This window comes from Marmota monax, unplaced genomic scaffold (genome assembly GCF_021218885.2).
Source record: "Marmota monax isolate L192 unplaced genomic scaffold, Marmota_monax_Labrador192_F-V1.1 WCK01_AAM20220418_F8-fsc00217, whole genome shotgun sequence".
Taxonomy (NCBI): domain Eukaryota; kingdom Metazoa; phylum Chordata; class Mammalia; order Rodentia; family Sciuridae; genus Marmota; species Marmota monax.
In genome coordinates this window covers 32,755-59,493 of record NW_026692031.1, presented here as the reverse complement: position 1 = coordinate 59,493, position 26,739 = coordinate 32,755, and the positions used below count along the sequence as shown (strand labels likewise).

General features: G+C 37.5%; 1 protein-coding gene across 2 annotated transcripts in view; it reads right to left on the bottom strand.

The window, feature by feature from the left end:
* The window catches only part of Sptlc1 (serine palmitoyltransferase long chain base subunit 1), a 60,779-nt gene that overhangs the window by 16,465 nt on the left and 17,575 nt on the right, over positions 1-26,739 (bottom strand). For both annotated transcript variants that reach the window (XM_046453896.2, XM_046453902.2), the window contains exons 4-10: positions 24,579-24,672; positions 23,552-23,624; positions 16,744-16,876; positions 10,156-10,285; positions 6,775-6,864; positions 1,710-1,817; positions 184-279 (exon numbers count right to left, since the gene is read on the bottom strand). In XM_046453896.2, coding sequence (XP_046309852.1) covers positions 184-279; positions 1,710-1,817; positions 6,775-6,864; positions 10,156-10,285; positions 16,744-16,876; positions 23,552-23,624; positions 24,579-24,672 — 724 coding nt within the window. The remainder of the gene's footprint in view (positions 1-183; positions 280-1,709; positions 1,818-6,774; positions 6,865-10,155; positions 10,286-16,743; positions 16,877-23,551; positions 23,625-24,578; positions 24,673-26,739) is intronic.

The following is a 26,739-nucleotide window of genomic DNA, read 5'->3' as shown; positions in this document are numbered from 1 at the left end:
GGGGTAAGATTCAGCCACGAGTAATCCATACAAAGACTTGTTAAAATGGAGATAATTCCTAAAGATACTGAGAGAGTCTTAAAAAATTAAAAACTGATAAATTGAGAGTAAAATTCTGTATCATTCTGAGGTGACAATGAAGCAACCAGTGTCAGATTTTGTTTGTTTTTAAGAAAGGCTTACCTGATGGTCAATTACAAACGACCTGCCACAGCAGAAACCTCCAATGGAAGCAAGTGAATTCTCCATGTTGGCACTAATAAGATCAATATCATCAATCTGAGAAAATCAGGAGAAAGTGATAGTTATTCCTCCATGGGGGGAGACAACATGGATGGACATCAATTCTAGAGATAAAACTTCAGTGTTAATTATGTCTGTAAATATATGGACTCAAACAAGCTACCTACATGAAAATAAAAGAGTAAAAAAAGATTAAAAAAAAATCATTAAATCTATTGCTATAAGAATCACAGTTTTATGGTCTTCTCTGAAGTGTCTCATTTTACACTTTTCTGCTATTTCATCATGCATTCACACTCAAAGCGGAAAAGTAAATTAAAAGATGAAATCTGAAGCAGTTTAATGTTAAAAATACAGTTTACAAAATAAGCTTTTTCCACTGCTAAAACAGTGGGCTAACTAGCCTTTACCCCAGAAAAAACTAAATCTACCTTTTTTTTTTTTTTTTTTTTTTTTAAGAAATTACTCCAAAACTCCAAATATCATGGCAATAGAATTTCTGACCAAAGCAGACCAACTGGGCAGTGATAAACCTAACTAGCTACCCTACGGGCCTCTAAGTTCCTACATCTTCTGATCTTGTACTTTTGCTCTCTTCTTTTGCTCCATCCCCTAGCATCAAGTTCCATTTTGGGTACATAGCAGGAGTTCAATTAAGTTCTTCCTTTTTTAAAAATTTATTTTATGTGGTACTTGGAATTGAACCCAGGGGCACTCTACTGCTGAGTTGCATTCCTGGTCCTTGAGTTAAGGGCTTTTGTTAGGTTGTTGAAGGTGGTCTTGAACTCGAGACTCTTGCCTCAGTCCCCTGAGAAGCTGGGATTATAGGTATGTACATGGCATCTTCAGTAACTACATCTTGAGGACTGTGATAATGAATTTGATAGTTAGTTCACATCTGGTGTGTTTTTAAGTGATTCACAGATGCAACAAAGATCTACATTCCTGCTAAACTTCTATAATCTTGCTCTTAAAAAAAAAAGATTGTTAACCTTTTATTATGAAAAGTTTCAAGCATATATAAAAATATAATAGAATGAAGAAAGCCCATCACCCAGATATAATCATCACCAACTCAAGAACAACCCGGTTTTGTCTATGGCCCCATATTACCTGCCCTCATCACCTGTTTGCAACAAATCCAGACAGATCCTTTTACTACTATCATAAACTTTTAAAAGGACTTCTAAGGCAATTTTTAATGATTTTAGTAAATGCATTGCAAACTTTAACTGATTCTAGAAAGAGACATGAAAAGTCAAGATCACACACTCCCACTTCCAGAGGGAAGATGGGTTCCCCTGGCCAGAATGACCAAACCCACTGTGGGCTCAGTGAGAAGACAGAGACCATAGTTTCATCCCTCCACAGGGATGAGAAGCACTGTCTTATATCTATGAAAACCCAGCACAATAGAGCCATATGTTTCCTATAGGAGGGGAATTTCCCCCAAATGGAGAACTTACACTGATTCCATAGTGCTCAGTGACTCCTCGGCCATGCTCCCCAAGGACTCCAAATGAAAGACTTTCTTCCAAAAAGATTCTTGCTTTGTATTTATATTTTAATTTAACCTAGGTGTTAAATAAAAAAATAAAAAAATCCAACTTTAAAATACTAATGATTAGCAGCAAATAGAGTATATTTCAATGAAAAAAGTTAAACCTGAAAATGTAAGCACAGTTGACTCAATATTTGTGAATCCTATATTTGCAAATTCACCTGTTAAAATTTACTTGGAATCTCCAAACCAACAACTCTCTTTACATATACAGTGTCAGAAGATGGGCATGTGTAGTGTTGTGGTGAAGAATTCAAGTTATCTGACACTCGTGTTCTTAGCTAAAGTTGAATAAGTCACTGTTTCAGCTCAGATACTGTTAACAAGTACCCTTTTCATGGACGTTACTTATTGCCACACTTTTCTTGTTTTGGTGATTCTCTTGGCGATTCTGATATTTAAAATGGCTCCCAGTTGTAGGGTTGAAGTGCAAGAAGACTATGAAGTACCTTGAGAAACCCTGTGTCAGAGAAGCTTCTTTCAGGCATGAATTTTAAGGGCTGCTGGCTATAGGTTCAGGATGAATGAGTAAACAATATGTATTATGTATTAAACAAGGTGGCTTTACACAGAAACACACTTAAAACAAGGTGTTTTAAGTGTGACAAAAATGTTGTGACTAGAGGCTCACAGAAACCTAATCTTAACCCTTATTTGCCTCAGTAGCATAGCTTAGCATTCCCATGTCAGCATTTGTAGCAATACTTGGTAGAACATAACTATGGTGAATGAGAATTGAGTATACTTTAGATCTCTAAAATGATCCAATTTAACTCAATAAAAAAGACAGCACAATACGAAATTTTTAAAAAGTAAATGTTAAAACAGTTATATGTACAGGCATGTAATCCATCTGTTATACACTGGTCTGACTGTACATACAAACTCCTGGGGAAATGTAGATATTCTTCCCTTGGTGGCTTTAATTTGTAATCTTGTTTTCATTAATATGGTTCATTAGTCAAAAATGTTTTTCTCTTTATTTTCAGGCTTAGGTGGGTATTAATCTGTATCTTTTCTAATTATTTCACTGGTTTAAAAGAACACAATCTAATAATCCATTAGAAGCTGATATATGCATGTTTGTCTACAGATATTTTTTCTCTAATGTACAATTAATTTACCCATATAATTTGAATATAATCAGTTTCATGACTGAATTAAATATAGCAATCAGCTACTACATTTTTATGTACATGACGGGAACAATAGTTCTAAAGTCTTCCTCTGACTTATGTATCTGTTCTTGGGTCAGAATCACACTTCTAATTATAAGTTTAATTACTAAGACCATTTTTCTGCTGAAGCTACAGAAATAATACATAAAATATATAAGCTGTTTTGGTGCCCCATATGACAAGTTTTTGATAATTTGTTTTTCATTGTTGAAATTTTACTGGCTATTCTTGCTAACCAATGTTAAACACGGGAGGGGGAGTTGAAGGGGCTGGATGTCCATCAACTATGAATAAACTAATTTGGGGAGAATTATATCTTCTCAACACTGCTCTTTCCCATTCTTTAATATGAATGAGATATTTTATAGTTTCTAAAAATCATATTTTAGAAAACATTTAATAATATCACAGTGCTAGCACAGAAACAGAGAAATCAGCTAAACTTACTAGCAGGAAACTCAGGATCAAACATTAGTTGCATCATGTAATCTTTACATGATCAATACTTACACATATTTGGTCTGTTCTCATATTTTTGTTTCACTGTATATTTGTTCATCAGCAATACCTTTTGATCGTACCCATGTAACATACAGTTTTAGTACCTTTTGGCCCATCACCTCCTCCACATTATCCTATCAGGTCTTTGATACTCTCAAGAAATAGGGAGAAGAAAAATACATTTCTTGTGCTCTACAACACAGAAGTGAGCTATATTCTAAGAAGTAATGAAAACTTACATAGTAATAATAATAATATATAAGTAATATGTAAAGCCTTTATTTTGAATTCAAATGCAAGTAAAACACCACATTAACAGAATAAAGGAAAAAAAAAACACGTGACAAGTTAATGCAGAAAATGCATTTGACAAAATCTAACAACTTCTCATGATAAACACACTCAACAAATTAGGAATAGGAAGGAACTTCCTCAACTTGATAAAAGGTACTTATGAAAAATAGTTAACATCATTCTCAATAGTGAAAGAGTGAAAGCTTCTCCTCCCAGATTAGGAACAAAACAAGGGTGTCCACTTTCAACACTACCAGTCAATATCATGGTGGAAATTCTAGCCAGAATCAGCAAGGGGAAAAAAGGGCAGGGGAATCCAAATTGAAGGAAGAAATAAAACTCTCTCTCTCCAAACATGACATATTACATACTGAATTAGATCCACAAAACAAAAACATTATACAGTGCATACATGTATAGAAATATCATGTTACTCCATTAATATGTACAATCAGTTGTAATTCCACAAGCATGCAGTAAATAATCCAAAAAAAAATCACATTTATAATAGAATCAAAAAGAATCAAACACTCAGTGGTAAATAATGAAAGAGGAGCAAGGCTTACTCACTGAAAACTACAAAACATTAATCAAATAAATCATAAAAGAGATAAATAAATGGAAATATATCCCACAGATGAAAAGACTTAATATCCTTAAGATGGCAACATGTTCCAAAGTAATCTACATATTCATGCAATCCTATCAAAATCCCACGGCATCATTTTACAGAAATGGAAAAACTTATCCTAAAATTCAAATGGACTTTCAAGAGGCCCGAAATAGCTAAAACAATCTTTCAAAACTTATTTTAAAGCTACAAAAGTTGAGACAGTGTGGTACTGGTATAAGAATGGACATATAGATGAATGTAATAAAATTGAGAGTCTAGAAATAAACTTATGAATCTTTGATCAATTGATTTTTCACAATAATGCCAAAACCATTTCATGGGAAACAACTAGTCTTCAACGAACAATGCAAATAACTAGATAACCATATGCAAAGGAATAAAGTTGAATCACTACAGCATAGCATATAAAAAATTAACTCAAAATAAACCACAGGCCTAAAAATGAGTGAAAACTATAAATTCTTCAAAGGAAAAAAGGAGTACACCTACACGGCTTTTGATTAGACAAAAGATTTTTAGATATGACACAAAACAGCTAACTTGTACCACATTAAAATTAAAAATTTTGTGCATCAAAAGACAATATCAAAAAGTAAAGCAAAACTTCATATAATGGGAGAAGATATTTGTAAATAATATATATGATAAGGGCTAGTACCCAGAACATAAAAAAGAGCTCTTATAATTTAATAACAAAAAGACAACCCAAACAAAAAATGGGCAAAGCATTTGAACAGATATTTCTCCAAAGAAGATAAACAAAAATGGCCCATAAGTACCTGACAACAGGCTCAACACATTAGTCTTTTGGAAAATGCAAATCAAAACCACATGAGGTACTACTTCATACTACGATGGCTAAGAAAAGAAACAAATCAACCTAGAAAATAAGTGGTGGTAAAAATGTGGAGAATCAGAACACTGCTGATGGGAACATAAAATGGTGCAGTCACTGTGGAAAACAGTGTGACAGTTCCTCAGGAAATCAAACAGTTTATCCTAAGATCCTGCTTATGGCAGCCCTACTCATAATAGACAAAAGATAGGAAAAAACCCACAGTCATTAAAAGATGAACAGATACAATGTGGTATATATTCACACAATGAAAGATTAGCATTAAAAAGGAATCAAGTATATGACACATAGCAGTAAAATGTATGTGAACTTTGAAAACATAGTAGTGAATGAAGTCAGCCATATTTAAAAGGTCTCATGTTGTATAATGCCATTTATAGAAAGAATTCTGACTAGGTAAATCCATAGAGACAGAAAGCAGATTGGTGGTTGCTAGGAGTTAGAGAGAAAAGAATGTAGACTGCTTAATAGGTATGGATTGTTTTGAAATTTGATGGAGTTGATGGTTGTACAACATGGTGAGTATACTAAATGCCATTAACCTGCAGACTTAATTTTTTTTTTTTGGTGGTGTTGGGGGAGGGTCAAACCCAGGGCCTAATGCATGTCCGGCAAGAGCTCTACCACTGAGCCGCATTCCTAGCCTGACCTGTATACTTTAAAATGCCAGTTTTATGTTATGTGAATTTTACTTTGATATGGAAAATCTCAATGATCATGGTTTCTAAAAACAGTACATTGCTTTCAAGGTTATAAAGTTGAATTTTACAACATACATATTATTTAATTTGCATGAAATTCAATAAAGATCAAACTAATTTAAAGAAATGAAAAGCATACCAATGGTTGCATGGGACTAGAAACAGATACTGACTACAAAGAAGCATGAGAGAACTTTCTGGAATGATGGAAATGTTCTGTACCTTGGCTGTGGTGGTGGTGATGATGAGGTATATAAATCATTAAAATTATCAAACTGTATACTAAGAGTTGGTGCATTTCACACACATCAATTGTGCCTCAATAACATGTTTAAAAAAAGAACTTTTTAAAACAATTGTTGCTGTGGTGTTATGGATTGAACCTGGTGCCTTGTGCATGCTAGACAAGTGCTCTATACCACTAGGTTATATCCCCAGCCCTTTTAAAATTTTATTTTGGGACTGGGCCTAAGTTTCCTAGGCTGGCCTGGAACTTGTGATTCTCCTGCCTCAGTCACATGAATAGCTGGAATTACAGGTGTGCAACGCTGCAACCAGCAATAAAGTTGCTTTATAAAAAGTTAAGTTTTGATTAAGTTTTAAAGCCCAATGTTAGTATTTAAGTAATCTGCCTCCCTTGAATGATCAAAATATCCTAGATACCTACTGTACAAAGCAGTGTAGATGTTACACATTGAATGTGGTCATAAGCAAAAGGCATATCTGCCAAACTATCCAATACTAAAATAATTCTAAATAATGAATAAATGAATAAATACAAAAAAATGAATAAACACATTGCTTACCAATTCTGGAAGAGGACAAATAGTTCCAGTATTCATATACAATCCTTCTACTACAATGAAACGTCGAGTTACACGAGCCTTGCGAGGATTCTTAAAAAGAGAACCAGGCATCTTAAATTTCAGTAATTCCAAATAAAAAAATCTGTTACATACTCCCTACAAAGTTCACCTCAAAGCTCAATGTTTGAGATCCTGTTTTTTTTTTTTTTTTCCTCAGACGTGTTTTCCACTCACAGCACTGACTAGGGGACCTCACACATACTTACAGCACTTGAACTGTGCTAAAAAGCACAAGGAAACCCTCTGACTCCAGAGTGACTGGGATGGGACCCAAGGAAACTGGAGAGACTTGAGAATGTTTTATATCATGATGAAGCACTGATTCCTGGGCTACATGGGTAAAGACTACTGATCAGATCAGATGGCTAGGATTTGTGCATTTCCATATCTTTAATTTTTGCCTAAAAGAAAAAGAACCATAATGAAGATGATGATGATGATGAACAGCATCATCATCATCAAGCAGGGAGAGGTACAGATGGTACAAGAATGGCAGGATGCTGGTAACAATGTTGGGAAAAGGAATGGGAGAAACTGCAGCTCCCAAGAGCCATGCAACTGTTTCCTTTTGTGTGCATGGCAATTTTTCCACAATCAAAAGTTATAACAAAAACCACAAACTCTGATCTCCCTCACATATCAAAATATAGCAAAACCCTTGTCCTTCCTCACTCTCCCACTGACCTGTCACTGGGTCAAGTAAACTCAATTATGACCTTGGTCCAATGATGTTGAAGGTTGGGTGGTGATGGAGAGCCTATTCAAATAATATATATCTCCCAACACCCTGCTCACAGCAGGTCACTATGAATCCTTCACATGGTAAGAATCTGTAGATGCTTCAGGTGTGTTTGAATGAAAAAATACTGGTGGCCACAGATAAGACTTAGAACTCACTTCCTACTCAAAAGGTTTCTTGCCTCTAGACATTTGCTCCCTTGGACAGTTAGAAACTCAAGTATCAGCAATGCTTTAAGGGGGCAGTTTAGGCAGTTGAGGTCCAGCAAATTATACATCACTAAGGTTGTTCAATCTTGTCATTCAGTCAACTCAAAACAGAATGCTTCTCAGATAGCAAAATGGATCTACCAGGAGTCACTGATGAAAAGAGGTCACCTTTATTTCACCATGGTGGCAGGCATTCTGCCTTAAAAAAATGTTCTTTTTTACCTTTTTTTGGGGCTGGACTAGGAATTAAACACAGGGTCTTGTACATGATAGGTAAGTGTTATTCTACTGAGCCATACCTCCAGCCCAAGTATTTTCTTAGGATTTTAAAATATTCATGTAAGAGTCATAAGAAATGAAAAAATATAAAGAAAAAAAAGAATTTAAAAATTAGCTATTTACATCACTTAATGATAATTTTTATTTCTTTGTATTATGTCTACTACTTTGTTCAAAGTTAGAATTATATTGCAATAATTTCAGAAACTGATTTTAAAAATATGTTATGACCATTTCTAGATTATTTAGTATTACTTAAAATATGATTTTAATGGAGATATTCTACTTTGTGGGAATAACACAAATAATCTAACTATTCTAATGTTGGATTTAAGTAGTTTCCCTCATTTTGCTTTTTGATTGGAAAAAACAAAACAAAACAAAACAAACCCCACCTATCTTTAACACCATTTCTGATTATTTTCTAAATGTGATACCCCACATATGGGTCAAAGGGGAATCTAAGAGGATATCTAAGTGGAATATATTTGCCCACTTACCTTCTAGGAGGTAGGTGCCAATTTAAACTCTTCCCACTGTTATAGGAGCATCCTTTGTTTCAGTACACCTATGTGGGCACTGCTTAAAAAAATGTGCCATAATTTGAAAAACTAAATCCTTTAGGCTATTTCCTTAATCATACTGCAGTAAGGGTATTTTTCACTTGCACAGTATGTGTAAGTAATCCTTCTATGAAATTTTATTTTTTATTATTCATAAAAACTTCCATGGATTAGAAATCTTATAAAATCTGACATCTTCCAAATCTGTACAATATTAGCTAAACAAAATAATCTACAATACACTGAATTCTTGGTCATACTTTCCAAGGCAGTATTTTTCAATCTGGTGGCCAGCATGTTATTACTAAATAAGAATAATAGAGATCTTTTTACAATCTATAGAAAGAAATTCAATGAAATGGCTTCAAGTTTAGAAATTTTAGAAATTTCTCTGTAGCGTTTTTGTTTGTTTTACAGTACTAGAGACTGAACCAAGAGAGACTTTACCACTGAGTTACACCCACTGCCCTTTAAAAAAAAAAAAGTCTATTTTTTGAGACAGAATCTCACTAAACTACTGAGGCTGGCCTTGAACTTATGATTCTTCTGCCTCTGCCTCCTGAGTGTCTGGGATTATAGGTGTGCGACATTGGGCCCAGCTTCCCTGCAGATTTTTCTAAACTGATCCTAAACAAAGATGACAGAATCCTAAATAAACAAAGCAAATATTTGGGAAAATGGAAATTAACACAAAATTGAAGAATGTGATGTGCATTTTCATCTGTTATTCTAGTTATGAATGAGTCAAGTCACATCTGCAAAGTCCTCTTGAAATAGTTGAGATAAAGGACACAACATTCAGGCTCCCAGAACAGTCCACCTATCACTATGTCCTGCTACAGAGCCACAGACCAGAACTACTCTTTCCATTCTTGTCATCATGGGAAAAATAAATTATAATCCTAATAGTGATGCTTTGAACATACTTCCTCTGTGCCATTCTCTAATTAGAAACCAATGAGGCAAATACAAACCACCACCACCAGGGGCTATTCAAGTTCCTGGGACAAAGGACTGAAAACAGGGCTGCAGGTTGTAGGCAGTCCAACTACAGGGCAGTCCTTTCCCACAGGCAGCAGCTGCTTACCGCTCCAGGGTAAGGATGGGGTGGGGAGAAAGGGTCTTACTTGGTTCATAAATAAATTTACATCTGCTGGCATTCTTTCCTCCATGTAATTGGTACCTGATTTATTCTGATATAATAAGCCTATTTTGAATCCACTAGATACATGCCCTAATGAGTTTTGGTGGTACTATACAGAGTTGAGAGTGTGTATCTCCCCCATTCACTAAGTGCAAACTGTCCCTCAACCCCCTTAATTTGCTGTATATTATTATGGCATTGACAAAGCAATTACAATCAGTCTTGGCTCTCCAACACGAAATATATTTAATAAGCAGGAACACATTTAACTTAATATCCAAATGTGATCCGCAGGCAAGTTTTCAATGACAAATTACCATTTCATATATAATTTAGCTGGTTAGAAAGTACAAAAGAACTGTATAATTTTCTTCAAAAGAATCATACCTTTTGATCTTCGATCTCTTGTTCTTTTAGTAGTCGCTCCAGGTCAGCTACATCATTATGCTTAAATAACTTAATGTCACTACGTGATGCTTGTAATCCTTTCTGAATAGCAAAGCAAGCAGCTCTATCTCTGCAAGGGAGAGAGGTTCACCAAATTGGGGTTAAAGGGCCTTGTCAACATTCTCAGGAAAGGAATGCTTGCTTTTGTGAGTTAACCAATCTCCAATTGTTAACTGGAACACAGCAAATAAAACATGTTTGAGCATTCATATGTCACTGTTTGCTCTTCACTCTGCAAGTCCTTGTCACACAATTATCACATTTAATCTATTCTAAGAAGCGCATACTTGCCAAATTCTAACCTGAGATCAGGATGCACATATCAAATGACTCACAAGCTTGCTCTTTCTAAGAAATACACAACATATTGGTGCAACTCACCATCAGTGTCATCTCTGATGTGACTGTTATTCTGCTGTATTTTCTCATGAGAAGCAACAGTGGTAGCCCAGCTGGACAGAAGGATTCTGAACAATAACCACTTAACTATGACCAAACATTATAGAAAAAAACTATAGCTCCAACCTCACTCAAACCAGCAGAGACTGAGAAGGGAACCTCGACTTGACCCTTGAGGGGCTATAACAAAGTATCCCAAACCCTCCCAGGGGGCCATCAGAAAAGGCTAAGAATTGAGCTGGGACTTTCATTGTTAGCTGGTAACAAGAGGACCCTGTCCTCCCCACTGTGGTGTTGGCAGAGACCACATGGGGTGCATAAAATTCCATCTCGGTATTGGGGCACCCTCCTGGTTTTTGCTTGGGTGGTGCCAGACGTCATTTAGGGAAAAATCAGTACTGTCTTCATCACCCAGCAGTAATGAAGAAACTTCCACCTCAGATGTTAATGGAGGCCAAGTAGGAACCTGGGATGGGACACCCTACCAGCAGTAATAAGGAGGCAGTCCCCCACTCCTTCCCTTGTTAGAATAGTGTCAGAGAAAGCCAACTGAAAGAGTTGATTTAAAGAAGGTATACACTATAGAGGCATAATATGACATGCTCAGATTCCAATTAAATATTACTTATACCAAGAATCAGAAGAACTTATATAGAATGAAGGAAAACAAATGTTAATACTGAGGTGAAAGAGAAAACAAGATCATCTGACAATTATCTCAGAATATCCAACACAAAAATGTTTCAATGAGCAATTATTAACATGCCTGCAAAAAGTGAAAAAATTGGAAGCCTCAGTAGAGAAAGAGAAGTCATAAAGAAGAATCCTGAGAAGATATTAGTACTGAAAAACAAAACAAGACTTTATTGAACGGATAGGAAAGAATCAGCGAATGGAAAGATGTACCAATAGAAATGAATCACGGTGCACAACAGAAAGAAAATAGGCTAGGAAGAAATGAGCAGAGATTCAGGGATCGGTGGGAGTATAATAAATGATGGAATATTTGTGTCACTGGAGTTGTAGAGGGAAAAGGGAAAAAAGGTGGGACTAATAAAAAGGTTCTCAAAGAAATAATGTCTCAAAACTTCCCAAACTGGACAAATGGCTTAAACCTATAGACTAAAGAAGCTGAGCAAAGCCCGGAACAGTAAACCCAAATAAATAGATGCCCAAACACACCATAGTCCAATTCCTGAAAACAAATGATCAAGAAAAATATCTGAAAGCAGCCAGAGAAAACAGACTTGGTAGAGTGCACAAATCTCAGTCTGATTTCTTTTCAGTGCTTATAAACCTGCAATGACCTCAATATTTTAGTTAATCTAAAAACCGGAATATGAAATAAATAAGTGAACACAGACAACAGACTGAAGGAATAGACTTAAGTTGGTGAATAACCTTTGTGCTGAAATTTTCTGTGTGAGAAACATCATCACCATTCACTGAATGAAAGGAAATGAAGCACTGTGCCTGATGGATTTGTCAAGACCAATTTATCAAACACCATTTTTACCTTTAGCATCCCTACATTCAACTGAATTTCAGGCAAAAGTATTATATTTAAAATTATGCAGAATTGGAGGCTGAGCAACATGGCAAGATCCTCTGAGTAAGATCTTCCAGCAGTTGTCTCCCCAGATTCTGAATTTACCAGTTATTCATAAACTAAACTATTATCACCAAGAACTACGGAAGCAAGGTAAGGCGAGAGACTACAGGGCTTACTTTTAGTGCAACAAAATGAGAAGACACTGAAGAAAGCAGGAAGGAAGGAGTCACTAGAGAATCACCCCTTCCCTAACTCCAAGCAGAGAGAAACTTCCTGCGTGGGGGAGAGACAGGGAATTAAGTTTAGGCCTTAGACTTGAAACACAGTTACCAGGCCCACCATGATGAAACCCGGTACCAGAAAGAGTCCCATTACCCTTACCACCAGGGAAAACCTCTGAACTGAACCTATGGACCTGCATTAGCCAGGCTGCAAAGAGACTGCCTCTGCCACCCCTCCTCCAAGCTGGGGTGGCAGGCTTAGAGCAAGACTCTGCCCCTTGAGGAGTAGGGCATGAAAGCTGGCATAGAAATGTTCTGAAGTGGGAGTGCCAGGCCTGCTATGTTAAGACTCAATGCTGGGTAGAAACCAAAGACCTCATTCACAGGCCAGAGCTCGAAGATGAGTGACTGAGACACACCTCTGCCTCAGGTGCAGACCCATGTGCCAGTGGGATAGGCTAAAGTTTTAGCCTGCATCACTGCCAGTATTGAAGTAGGCCTGAGGCACATTCCCCATGCTCCCAGATTGTATATGTCCCTGAAGCTTTGAGACTTTGGTGTGATCCAGTTCAAGTGTCAGCCTTGGTGTCTGAAGAACTGTCTTTACCACCCCTTCCTCAATCTTGGGTAGTACAGCTACTGCTGGGCCAGTGCTCACAGATGGCACTCCAGATTTGCCTAAGGACCAGGTAGAGAAGGACATGCTGATTGGTGATATAGACTTGTGCAAATGAAAAGACACAGTGAAGTCTTGGTATGTCCTTTAGACTGTGCAGGTCCTTATGGCTCAAGAAACTAGAAAAACACACATGTGAAGAAAACACACACACACACACACACACACACAAAATCAATTAAACACATAGGTGGCTCTTTGAAAAGATAAGACAAACCCTTAGCTAAAAAAAGGATAAGACTCAAAAATCACAGACAAAACAACCAAAGAGGTAAAAGATCTTTACAAGGAAAACTATAAAACAGTGGTGAATGAAATTAAAGAGGATACCACAAAGTAGAAAGACATCCTATTTTCAAGGACTGAAAAAAAAAAATCAATATTATTAAGATGTATATGCAATCTAAAATCATCTATAGATTCATTGCAATCCCTAAAAAATACAAAGACATTCTTCAAAGACAAGAAAAAAAAATATTTATATGGAACCACAAAAATCCCCAAATGGACAAAGCCATCTTGAGCAAAAGAACAAAGCAGGAAGAACCATACTATTTAACTTCAAAATGTACTACAAACCTACAGTAACTAAAATAGCATTGTATCTGGTGTATAAGCAGATATACTAGACCAGTGGAACACAACGGAGAGGCTAAAAGTAAACCCATGTTTCTAGGGTCAAATGATTTTGGACAAACACACATTAGAGAAAGGATAGTCTTTTCAATGAATGGTGCTAGGAAAAAGTGGATATCCTCATGCAGAAGAATAAAGTGAAACTCCATCTCTCACCAGTTACAAAAACCAACTTATAATGGATTAAGGATTTAAAGACCAGAGACTGTGAAACTATTAGAACAAAACAGGGAATATGCTTTAGGATATCTGAATGGTTAAACAATTTTTTAGATGAGGCCTCAAAAGCACAGAAAACATACGCAATAGACAAACAGGATCACATCAAACTAGAAGCTTCTGTACAGCAAAGGAAAACAAGAAAAGGAAAGAGACAACCTACAGAATGGGAGAAAACACATGTGTTTCCTCAAAAACCTAAAAACAGCTGGGCATGGCGGTACATGCCTGTAATCCCAGCAGCTCAGGAGGCTGAAGGTTCTTGAGTTCAAATCCAGCTTCAGCAACCGCAAGGTGCTAAGCAACTCAGCAAGACCCTGTCTCTCACTAAAATACAAAATAGGGCTGGGGATGTGGCTGTGGTCAAGTGCCCCTGAGTTCAATCCCCACCCCCCCACCGCCACCCCCCACCAATAACTAAAAACAGACCTGATCCAGCAAATCCCACTCCTGGTTATTTAACCAAGGGAAATGAAATCAGTCTGTTGAAGAGACACCATGCACTCCCATGTCTACTGCAGCATAATTTACAATAGCTAAGAGATAGAAACAACCTAAATATCCATCAGCTGATAAATGGATTTTTAAAATGTGGTACAGTTGGGTATGGTGGCACATGCTTGTGAATCTACCTTCTTGGTAGGCTGAGGCAGGAAGATTGAAAGTATAGATAAGTCTGGGCAACTATCTGAAAATAAAAATTAAAAAGGGCTTGTGTGCAGTTCAGCAGCAAAGTACTTGCCTAGTATGGGTTTGATCCTTAGTACTATAAAAGGAAAGAAAAAGAAAGAAAAGAAATGTGCCACATAGAAAATGAAGTACTATTCAGCCATAAAAATATGAAATTCTGTCATTTGTGGCAATCTGGATGGAAATGAAGATAACTACGCCAAATGAACCAGGCAGAGAAAGACAAATACTGTATGATTTCACTCTTCTGTGGAATCTAAAAACACTGGGAATGGGAAACTCAGAGTAGAATGGCAACTGCAAGATGACAGAAAGAGCAGCAAGGAGGGAGAGAAGGGGAAAGTTTGGTCAATGGATGCTAAGTTACAGGTAGAGAGGAGCAAGAAGTTCTGGTGTGATTATAGACAGTAATTATGCACAGTATATTTCAAAACAGTAGCTAGAAGAAAGCACGTTAAGTCTTTACCATAAAGAAACCATAAGTGCTTGAGGGGATAGAAGTTTAAATTGCTTCACACAGTACATGAAGTTTACACATACTGAGACACCACACTACCCCCAATCAATATGGACAATTTATATTTTTATGAATCAGTCAAAAATAGATCATGTAGAAGAAAATAAACTGTCTAATGATTCCCTGGAAGCAAAAAAGACACTAGGTATAGTGCATGGAAGGATATGTAGCTTAGGTTTCCCACCAGTTAAAACTCAAAACATAGAATTTATTGAATCTGATAAAGGAAGCTACAAGTTCACTTCTTCTGGACTTAAACTCAAAAACGAATTAATAGTGGGTCCTTGATTAAGTGGTAAATAGATGACATTGCAGTTATCTCTAACTCTGCTTTTATGGAAAACAAAGAAACACTGTTTAAATCAATGGCTTTCTAGTTAGTGGTGAGTCCTTCATAGTATTTAATTTTAATTAAAATGCCCAACTAAGCCTTCCTCGGTGCTCCAGGTTACTGAAGGGTTCTGGTGAGGATTGGGTCACATATGCCTTCAAAATCCCTAGGGAGCCTCATCTCTGTAGCGGGTGCAGTGGAAGGTTCTGCCACTGCACAAGCAGCACCTCCAGTGGTGAGTGGCAGGTAACAGGACAGTGCAGGGTCCAGGCAGGCCAGGCTCCAGCATTCAAGTACTCAGACCCCTCTTTTTTTTGTTCATTTATTTATTGAACTTATATTTAATGAATACTATTAAATGATAAATGTGATCCTAAGCAATGGGCTTTCAGCAAGAAACAGAAGAAAATAAGCAAAGATATAAAATTATTAACTGTTATAAGAACGAGAAAAGAAGAGTGGAGAGAGAATGTCTCTTCATGCTTGAGGGGAATGAAGGACAGGCAGTGGGAATGTCAGTGCATCAATTCATAAGGATATCAAATTCTTTCTGGCAGGGGTTTTGACCTGCTCTGAGAAGTTGAGCAAAGCTTCCCAGCAGAGCAGATATTATGAATATAATGAGCAGGAAATAAATAGATGACAAGAGGAGGGAACAGTATTCCAGGCATGGGGACTGCAGGTACAAAGAACTTGAGGGGAGAGGAAACCAGTGTGTAAGACTAATGAGGAGGCTACAGCTCAAATATCTGGGGGGAAATGGTTAAAAGGAAAAAAAAAAAAAAAAAAAAAAAGCCTGAAAAGGTAGTTCACATCTTCTCCTTGCCAGCCTTTGCATTTCTAGTGACAGCAGTATCATGCACCCAGGATCTGCTGTGGGCAGTAAGGACATTTTCAATTTATGGCTCCTATGTCCTTAAATAAACTCTAAAGCAAGATTAGCAGAGATCTGAGTTTGGGATGGATGGGTGATGAGAAGTGACTGCCAGGCAGAATGAGCAGTGTGAGACCGTGACATGGACTCAGGAGGGTACCACAAGGCCACAGAACTGAACAGGGAGGGCAGGTGGTATGCTTCATCTAAATGTAAATAAATAAAATCTCAATAGCAGATGACAACTAAAACCTTCAAGCATCCTTGAGTAAATGTCTCATACCCTTTGTATATTTCTTTACAAATAAAAAGAAACTTCCTATTACAGTATGTAGAAAACTTCCAATGGAAGAATTCTCTGAGACGGTCAACATTTCAAATTCTGACTAGAAGTACAAGTAAAGCTGACTTACACAAATACAATGTCTCCTCTCTTAGAGTAAGCAGGAATCGCACTGGCTATGGTAGAAAATCCATATGAATATATAATGGCTTCTTCAGTCTTCATAAATTTTGCCAGGCGCTCTTCCAAATCCAAATGAACATCTATTTCAACAAAAAAGTTGGATAAGTTAAAACTGTCTTATAATGATTGATCCTTCCTTTACACTAAAAAATAAAGAAAGGAACATAATAGCTTAATTATTAACACTTTCACCTTATGGATAAAATCTATTTTTTAAATAATAAACCATAAAAGATATATTAAAATAATTCTAGGCCAGAAGCACTTCTGAAAAACACGAAATTAACATCAACTACCTTCCTATCTATAAATGTGTGACAGAGGCAATTTTGCTTTTATTTCACTCTACTGTAGGGATTCCAGATCCACTGACTATCTACTTTAACTTCCTGGAGCAAAAACACTGTAACATTACACCAAGTCCAAGGCACCCGATCAAGCACCTTCTAAGAGAGATGTTAATATTCCGTCTTTTTGCATTTTAGAGAAAGGACCTGTAAACTCTGCAGGAGATGGTAACATGTATTAGCAATTCAGTGACGATGTCTTTCACAATCTGTGTTAGTATTCTTTGTGGCATCTGCCACCTCTTTGTAGGATTGGGCTTCTGTCTGAATTTCTTAAGAGTATACCGGGAAATACAAGTTTATAATAACAAAAGAAACAGGATACCTCCACAGAAGTAGCTTATGAAGAATGTTGATGTAATGATGAGATAATTTATAATTATTAAACTGACCTGTTTTTATTTCCCTCTTAAATCAGGGTTCCTTACAGCTGTGCCATGAGGCTTCATGTCCTGGGATGAAGGACAGCAATGCTTAGAGTGAACAGTCTACCAACTGCCTTTGATCCTTAGAACTTCAAAGTAGTTTTACAATGAGACATTATCAAGGAGAGAAATGAATTTTTAAACATTCCTTTTGCTCTTTTAACTGCAGCAGGACCCACATCTGGAGGACTAGATCACAGTTTTCCCATTTGCTCTGTGCAAGAAGCACTTCTGACACAGGAAGGAAGAAGCTGGGTCCTGCCAGCTCTGAGGGAGAAAGGAGGGGGTGATAAGAGATCGCAGAGACAGATTTTTGAGATGGTGGAAGAGGAAGCTGTGGTATGTTCACTGAGGGGAAGTCTGAACTAGGGGCAACAGCAGGGGCCAAGACATTTCCACGTGAGGGACGTTTCCAAGTGGTAGAGAGTGCAGATAGCTGGCAGGGCCCATTCTAGTAATAGACTTCTTAAAAGGATGTTACAGAATTGTAAAAATGAAGTCACATTCCAGTCAAGTCATGATTAAACATAAAGCATGCTTCTCTTCATTTCATTTCAACTTATACAAATGGAATCTAGAGTCATGAAAGAAACACATGAAATATTCAATTTCCATTACCAATAGAGTTATCTTCAGACTGGATACTTTTTCTTATGTCAACATTAAACAAACGTGGGATTTTACAATAACATTAAGTTTAGTGGACTAGATCCCAGTTGAGCCAAGTAGGGGATATTGTAACATTACACCAAGTCCAAGGCACCCGATCAAGCACCTTCTAAGAGAGATGTTATTAGCGAAAGGTTTCAGGCAAAACCTGGCTGCAGAGCGAAGAGTAGTTGAGGACTGAAGAGTTCAAGCAGCTGAGTAAGGGTTAGTTTCAGGGAGGTCATCCCTCACATCCCAGTGTTATCTCCCAGCCACTTCTCACTTTGCCACCAAGCAGGCCCCAAGGAAGAGGCCTCCTTCAATTATATTGCCTCTGATGGGGAGAATCTACCACAAACCTCCCCAAGTAGTCAGCAGATGGACTGCCCAGGACATGGTGAACTGCTTTCATTTGACATCCCAATTTCAAAAAAGAAAATCATGCTATGGACACAGACACCTTGTTTTTGCTAACTATAAAAGGGATTTTACATCATTCTATAGACTTCTTAGCTCTAAATGATCCTGACTGATGAGTGATGAGACTGTAAAGCTGAACATCATTTTGTTTCAGGGCTTCAGAGTGAGTGAGTGAGTGGATGAAAACTGGCATTTTAGGACTACCCCATCATTACCTGCACTCATAACTGTTTATATACAGGTGCTGTAAGGTAGCAAGAAAAACCTTCAAACTATAAATCAACACCTAAGTACACAAGTTTCAGAAAGACTGGGCTTTCCTTTTATCTAAAGATCCTGGGTTTGGCAGATATTGGCCTTGCAGAGCAGGTTCTGTGACAGGGTGACTGCAGAACTAGTTTCTCTTGATGCTACTTTGTGCAATGAAGAAACTCTCAACCCAAGGGAGGGGAGACAGCAAGGAGGAAAACCGTCAGGGAGCTGTTCTTTGACTTCTGATGTTCATGTCTTCTGTGAACAAATGCATTTCAGCAATTGATACTGCAGCTCTGGATGGAACAAAACTCAAGCACTTCATTCTCAAAGTCACAGCAGCAGATGCCACTGCAGAAGGTGCTCCAGAGAGTCTCTACAAGACTCAGAGCACTGGGCCCACTTTCTCACACTTGCTTATCTTCATGTCTAGCTCCCAGATCAGAGGCCCTGGCAACCAAGGCCACCATGAAGTTCAGATTACAGACAGGCCTTGGGGTCCCCCGTCACCTGGTGTGCATCTGGGAAAACCAAAACTGCACTTTGCCTCTCAGTGCCTCAGCCATATGGGATAATAGCTAGCCCTTCCTCAAAGGGATGTTAGATTCACATGGGTTAATGCCAATAAAGAACAGTGCCTGGAATGGAACAAGCAGGATGCTATGTAAGACTTTGCTCAATTAAACCGGTACCTGGAGAAGAAAAGGTTTTCTTTTAAAAGGGAAAACCCGGTTACAGTTTGCTATCTTAATTATCTGAATTTCTAATAATTACAGACTCTTCTTCTAAGAACTACTTGTTTAGCTTCTTACTTAAAATGAGATCATGTGATAGCCTTCTGCACTGTTTTCTGGAGGAAAGACCAAAAAATAGTCAACTTTGTCACATTTTAGAAACATTTCACCTACTATGTTTTTCTCTAAGAGCTTCATATTTTTGCATTTATACTACTCTTTTGAAAAAGTCATAGATACACAAGTTTTTCTAAAAGGAAAAAATAATAAGACTTATATATTCATTAGAACATAACTCTAGCGCAGAATGTTTTTCAAAATGTTTTCACATGAGAATCCTACCAAACTTTTAAAAGCTATGCAAGAAGAGATATTCCCACCTGAGCCAACCACACCCCAGGACTGGCAGGAGAAAAGTGGCACATCTAGGAATTTTATGTCTAATGTTCTTCCCACTAAAATATGAAATGAAAGTTCAGTAGACTAACACAAAGAAAGAAGATGTTTTTAAAAAACACCCAAATGAACAACTGTTTACTAATGGCTCCAAACAGAATTAAATGCCATCATCTCTCACCAAGAAACCCTTACCACACAACTGTCTTTCCATTTGGTGAAGCCAAAGAGCCATGCAGGAATTACATATGTAAAACAGATCCCAGGGTACCAGGGAGAAAAATCACAGATAAATATAGGTTTAAGTATATTAAAAGCAAAACAAAGAAAAAAAGTGTTCATCAGAAGACTCCCTCGTGGGTGCACAGAGACTAGATAGTCTTGGAGGAAGAGAAGACTCCTTAACTTCCTCAGAAGTCGGTGAGGAGACATTCTGGTCACCATTGTGAGAACTTGTTTAGCTCTACCTGCCATGCACCTGGGAGGCAGGAGAAGATTTAACCTAAAAAAATGACATGAAATTTTAACTCAATCATTGCTATATTTCCTTTTTTTTTTTTTTTTGGTATTAACCAGCTGGCTTATATGCTAATGTAAAATAGTAAAAAGGGAATATTAAGGAAATTTAATTGTACCACAAATGACTTATGTTCACGATCTGAAAAATTGGATAAAAAAAAGAGAGAGAGAGAGAAAGAGAACTAAAAGAGGGAATGGATTTGGAGAACAGATGCCTGAATATGATAACTCTAGAGAAGAACACAAAGACGACAAAGTTAAAAGCTATCTTTTGGGGGCCCTGGGAAAAAGAGATCCTAAGCCTTGAACTAATCTCTTTAGGGATACACATAAGACTACAAGAGGGAAAGGGGTCCTCATAACTGCTTCTGTGCTCAGTGCAAAGAGCAAATGTGCCCTAAATATTTAGAATAACTAAATTATACAGTGCATTTCAGAGATTTAAAACTTAGATTGAGATGACCAGAAATAGTTTGTGATATTGCTAAATGTTAAAAATTTAAGGTGCTTTAATAAAACTAGAAACATTTAAATGATTACTTCCAGAATAAGGAAAAACAGAAAAAGTCATGCTGGAAACAAAAAAGTACAAATATGGGCATTTTATATATAGAAAGGAAAAAAAGATAACAAGAGAACTGTGCAACTATTAAGAAGAAATGAAATAAGTTGTCTGAAGGACAACACACTCAGAAAACACGACAGATTACTACCACCTGTCTCATTATAAAACTGTCCCACTGCAAATTAACTTGCAACTTTGGTCCAGATCCCAAAGTCTGTTCGAACCTTCAACTATAATTTTAGAATTAGGATGAATCAGTGACCAATAAAATAGCTTACAGAGGACTCAATAAGCAACTGTATTCACAGTTGCCTGGGGTGGCTCATTCAGATACCTGAAAGATCAAATCCAATTTAAATTTAAAACCCATTAATTTGGGGACTGGATTCCAGTGGTAGAGTGTTTGTATAGCCTGTGCAAGGTCCTTAGTTCCATTTCTAGCACCACAAAAAACAAAATGAGAAAAAATATATTAATTTCAATACCAAGGAAGAGAACAATAAATACTGTGTACAACAATTTTTCCAAAAATGGGGGAAACACATATGTATAAAAGAAGTTTTCATATTCTGCAAAACATTCTGAAAAACAAAATCTCTGGCAAAATTAAAAAACTAGTAATGGAAGCTTGTTTTTTCCAGGGGATGGAATGGTGATAGGGAGGACAGGGCAGAGGTTAAAAGGCTTCTCTTGTCTATCTGTCTTCTGTTTTGATGTTTACATCCTGTACTGAATTACCCGGTCAAGAAAATTAATTTAACAGCTATTAATCTAAGGACTCAATGTTTAAAAGCCCCCAGCATACTCTTATGCAAGTGATCCAAATGGAAAGTTAACTAGGCTATTTTAACAATGTATTTGATAGCTTTGAGAAACTCGTTCTGAAGATTTTAAACTTTTTTTCCCTTCACAATTTGATTTGGCAATAAATTTGTCTACCCAGATTATCTTCTAAGCAGAGGTCAAGGCTACACATGCAAATAAAATCCACTATAAAGAGAGGCTTTTAAGAAAGCAATTTCTTTATCCCAGCAAATAGTCACAGAAAGAAAGCCTCATTAATCAGACGACAACCAACAACCTCATAAAAAATTGCTTTTTCTAGTTTTCTAGTACTTTGTTAAGGAAATAATTCCCTACCAATAAAAACCAAGCAAACAACCCGTGTTTGTCTTAAGACTAGAAGAAAGTGGGAGGCTCTGATCTAAACTCAGTCCTTTGATGTTGCCATTAAGACTGGGAGTCAGGACACTGGGTCTATATTTAGGATTGAATTAATGAGCTGTGTGACTGAGAGGAAGATGCTTAACTTCTCTGGGATTTCTCTTCTTCTTCTGAGTAGTTGGGAGGGATGATAAAAGCAAGATTTTCAAGATCCATTAAGATGCAATATTCTTGGACATTACTCTGTTTCCGAAATAAATAATGTAACCACCAAACAAGGAATAAAGAAAGATGTTCCCTTACATAAAATCAAGTTAACTGTTAAAACTAAAAACAAAATAAACAGAAAGATCCAGAAATGCAAATAAGGGTAGGAGACAGACGATGTCTCCCTTGATCTACTTACCCCACACTTGGATACTGGGTAAACCAGAATGCTATTTTCAGTAATACAGTCATTTGAACAGTTATTTAACGACATTTTCAGAAGAAAAGACCAACATACACTTAATAAAAACAGCCACAAAATGCCAAGATCTTTCTTAAAGACTGAGTTAGGGAGCTCATGACATTTGTTATACACTTACCCAAATATTTAGTTAGCCTGCCCTGGATCATAATCCCACAAAGAAGTCAAAGAACCTTCATTCCAGAAAGAAAAAAGCTTTTAACTCCACCAGCAAATCTGTTGTTGCCTTTCTTCCTGGAACATGGTGCCCAGCTAGGGCTCTTTTCCAGTTCGGGCTCTTTCCCAGCCCCCTTTGTGGCTGGGTATGGCCTGGAGTTAGTGGTCACCAGAGGACAGTGGGTAGAAATGATGTGCAAGGCCACCTCTCCTTCAGAGCTACCCTGCACTTCTATTCCCCCATGCTGTGACTTTTGTCCACCACAAAGACCAGGCCAATATCCTCAGACACTAGAGCAATGAGATGGGGAAGACCTGGGTTCTTGCACAACTATGAGAACAGCACCACCTGCAAATGGGTCTTCTCCTAACAGCTGGCACGCACAATGCAAACAGTATTCTCTACACTGCTGTGTCTTGGGGCATCTGGGAACAGCAGCCGGATATGGCATGTTCTAAGGCACCCACAGCTCTTTTCCACAGGTTACTTTCAATCCCAGATCAGTGCACTTCCCAACAATGCTTCCAAACCACAAAATGAAAGTTAGGTAAGATTTGAGCATGTCAGCTTAACACGCAAACTGATCATATATTTCAATGAGCTCTGAAATCAATCTTAAAAGTAGAAGTGTTAAAAACAAGAGTATCACAACAACTTACCAAAAGTGCCATAAAATCCTCTAGGGCCACAGGTTCCCACTCCATACTTCTTAAGAGATGCTAAAGCTGCTGCCTATATTTTAGGAAAAATTTATATTTTAATAATTTATCTAAAAGTATAAAAATCAACATTTTCATGTTTTTTATTCTTTAACCCACGTAGTTCCTTATCCTTCCTCTACTTCTCTTCCTTTCTTAGAACTAAGATAATTCTTTTTATTTTTTTTTTATTTATATGCAACACTGAGAATTGAAACCAGTGCCTCATACATGCTAGGCAAGTGCTCTACCACTGAGCCACAACCCCAGCCCAGGACTAAGACAATTCTAATAGGATGTAAGAAAACGACAGGTGTATGACTTAAAACATGGAACAGTTATATTAGCTTGACTCTCAAAACCTGGTTAACCAAATGCCTTTATATTTTTTACATTGTGGACCTAAGTCTTTCCTGAAAAATATTTGCTACTTCACAATCCCAATATCGGGAATAAATCCCTAGCACCTTTCTGACTAACTCAAGTCTGGTTTACTTGGTACTTCGCTGTCACCCACACTAAGCTCTATGAGACATTCTTTTTTTTTGTTTTTTTTGGTACTGCTGATTGAACAAAGGGGCACTCAACCACTGAGCCACATACCAAACCTTATTTTATATTTTATTTAGAGACAGGGTCTCACTTGAGTTGCTCAGAGCCTCACTATTGTTGAGGCTGACTTTGAACTTGTGATCCTCCTGCCTCAGCCTCCAAGCCACTGGGAATACAGGCATGTGCCCTGCACCTGGCACTATTAGACATTCTTGCTTCCCTTTGTCTAAGTCCAGGTTATGGGTCTGTCAGACAAAGCGTAATGGAAAATGCTTACACATCCCTTCTGATAATCCACACTTACCTTTTACTTTATGTTCTGTTTCTTAAGTCAGTAATGTTATATGTGTCTTGGGGCATCTGGGAACAGGAGCCTGATATGGCATGTTCTAAGGCACCCACAGCTCTGCACACTTCAGCATTATGTGCTACTCACCTTAACTCTAGGATTATCCAGCAATCCAAGAAAATTAAAGGATGCAAAGTTCACACATTCTTTCCCATTCACCACAATGTTGTGGCTTGGAGGGCTAGGAAAAAGAGACAAAAAGTGATATGCTTCAATACACATTCATGTCACATATTACCCTAGTGGTAGGCACAACAGAGTAGCACAGCCATTCGGCCCTACTTGCATACCAATCTTCTCTTTTATTTTTAAAGGAGTGAAAGGAAAGTAAAAACTAGACACCTTTCCATAAATTCTATTCTGAGTAACTTACCATGTACTACTTAAATAAAAAAGAAAAATGAGCTAGAATTCCAAGATGGACAAATGGCAAATCTTTGCTTTGTTTTAAACTTTGCTTAAGAAAGAAGTAGCTAAATAAAGTATCTCAGAAATATCTGGAATTATACAAATAGGCAGGAAACATAAAATGATCAAGATCAAAAGCAAGAATAGGCAGAGTAAGCTATGATTAATGTTTAAAAATAAACATTATCTATAAGAAATCATGAAAAAAATAATAGGGATTCCCCATCCTTACCCTACCATCTCCCCCCAGATTAGGAAACTGATCCGAGCATGGCTAAGATGGGAGAATGGGTACTTGAGGACCCCCTGGTAAGCCCTCTCCTGAATACACTGAAGTATAAGCCATGCTTCAAAAAATATGGGGTCAAACTACAGGTCATGAACCATTTATTCAAGGACTGTGAGACATGTTCATTACAACCAGCCTACTTTGACTAAAGGAAACAATAAGAATATAATGGAACAAAGGAGACACAGCCATTGCACAGGGTGAGGGAAAGGACCGTGCCGGCAAACTCTAATTTCAGTTTTGTTTCTGTATTAGCCCGTGAACTGGGTCACTCTATAAAATGCACTGAAGCTAGAAAAGACTGAGAAATGTGGCTCCTGTGGATAGTCTCAAATAGAATTGGTAATTTCATGAGAAAAATAACACAAAATACTGGAAAACCAGAGAAGGAAAAGTCAGTCTGAAGTAAATTCACAAAAGCAAACTGACCCATACAAAGGCAAGAAGACTCAGTGAAAATAAAATGGACTGTAGATAGACACCATCTGCATTATGACTGCTGACAGCACTGGATGCTTAGGATGTCACCTGGACTCTATGATCAGGGTCATCACCTTTAAAGTAGGGGGAGAATCTCTCTCTTAGGGTAACTGTGATTATAGAAGTGCATGCTCCATAAAAGATACTCTCTAAACATCTCCCTTGTTCCATGGGCCTTTGAGGGCTTCTTTCAAATCCAGTGTTATTTACTTTCCTACTTATCAGGGCCTTCTCTGAGTGTCCCCAACTCTTTCCTGATTGTGGAGGTGCTGGCCATCACAAAAAGACAAACAAAAACACCTGAGTAGACAAACCCTTACTAGAGGTTGTTGGCTCTGTGAATTTAATCCATTCCATAAAAACTGTAACACAAAAAGAATATAAAATATCAAGAGTAAGTACATCCACAGCTCCAGACTATATAGCCCCCTAAGCTGCCAGGGGGCAGCATGACATGATGTAGGGCTGGTATTTTGGTCTAGCGCTTGGAGAACGAAAGGAAAGGAAATCAGCATCCAGTGCAAACTAAAGTCTCCTACCCGTCCTCCATGCAGGCTAGCTGGAATAAGTCATACAAGGTACTAGATACAGGAATCTTGGAGCTAAAACCCTACACGGTACCTTGCAGAAGCAAGTCAGACCAAAGATACCTTCACAATCAAGGTTTCAGAGGACTTAAAAGGAAGGAAGAGAAAACTCTTCCCAATCACAATCACAACCCTCCCATGAGCAAGAGTCAGCAGACAAAAGAGTACAGAGGGACGAGCACCTGAGAACTTGAGGTGCCAGAACAAGGAGGCGTTAAGGATCAAAAGCATAAACACAAGGAAAGATTGAGGCACTGTGAACAAAAGGACAGGCAGATAGATGTGTAAAACAACCATATGTACCTTCCAGAAATAAAAATTAAGTGTCCATAAAATTAGAAATCTAAGATACAGATTAAATACCCAGACACTGTGGAAAATGAAAGAGCTGAGAAATATAAAGAAATGAAAAAACAGGAATCTGCACATACTGGACATGAAGGATACCAAGAAAAGGTTAAAAGAACATTAGGCACGAGGCTGG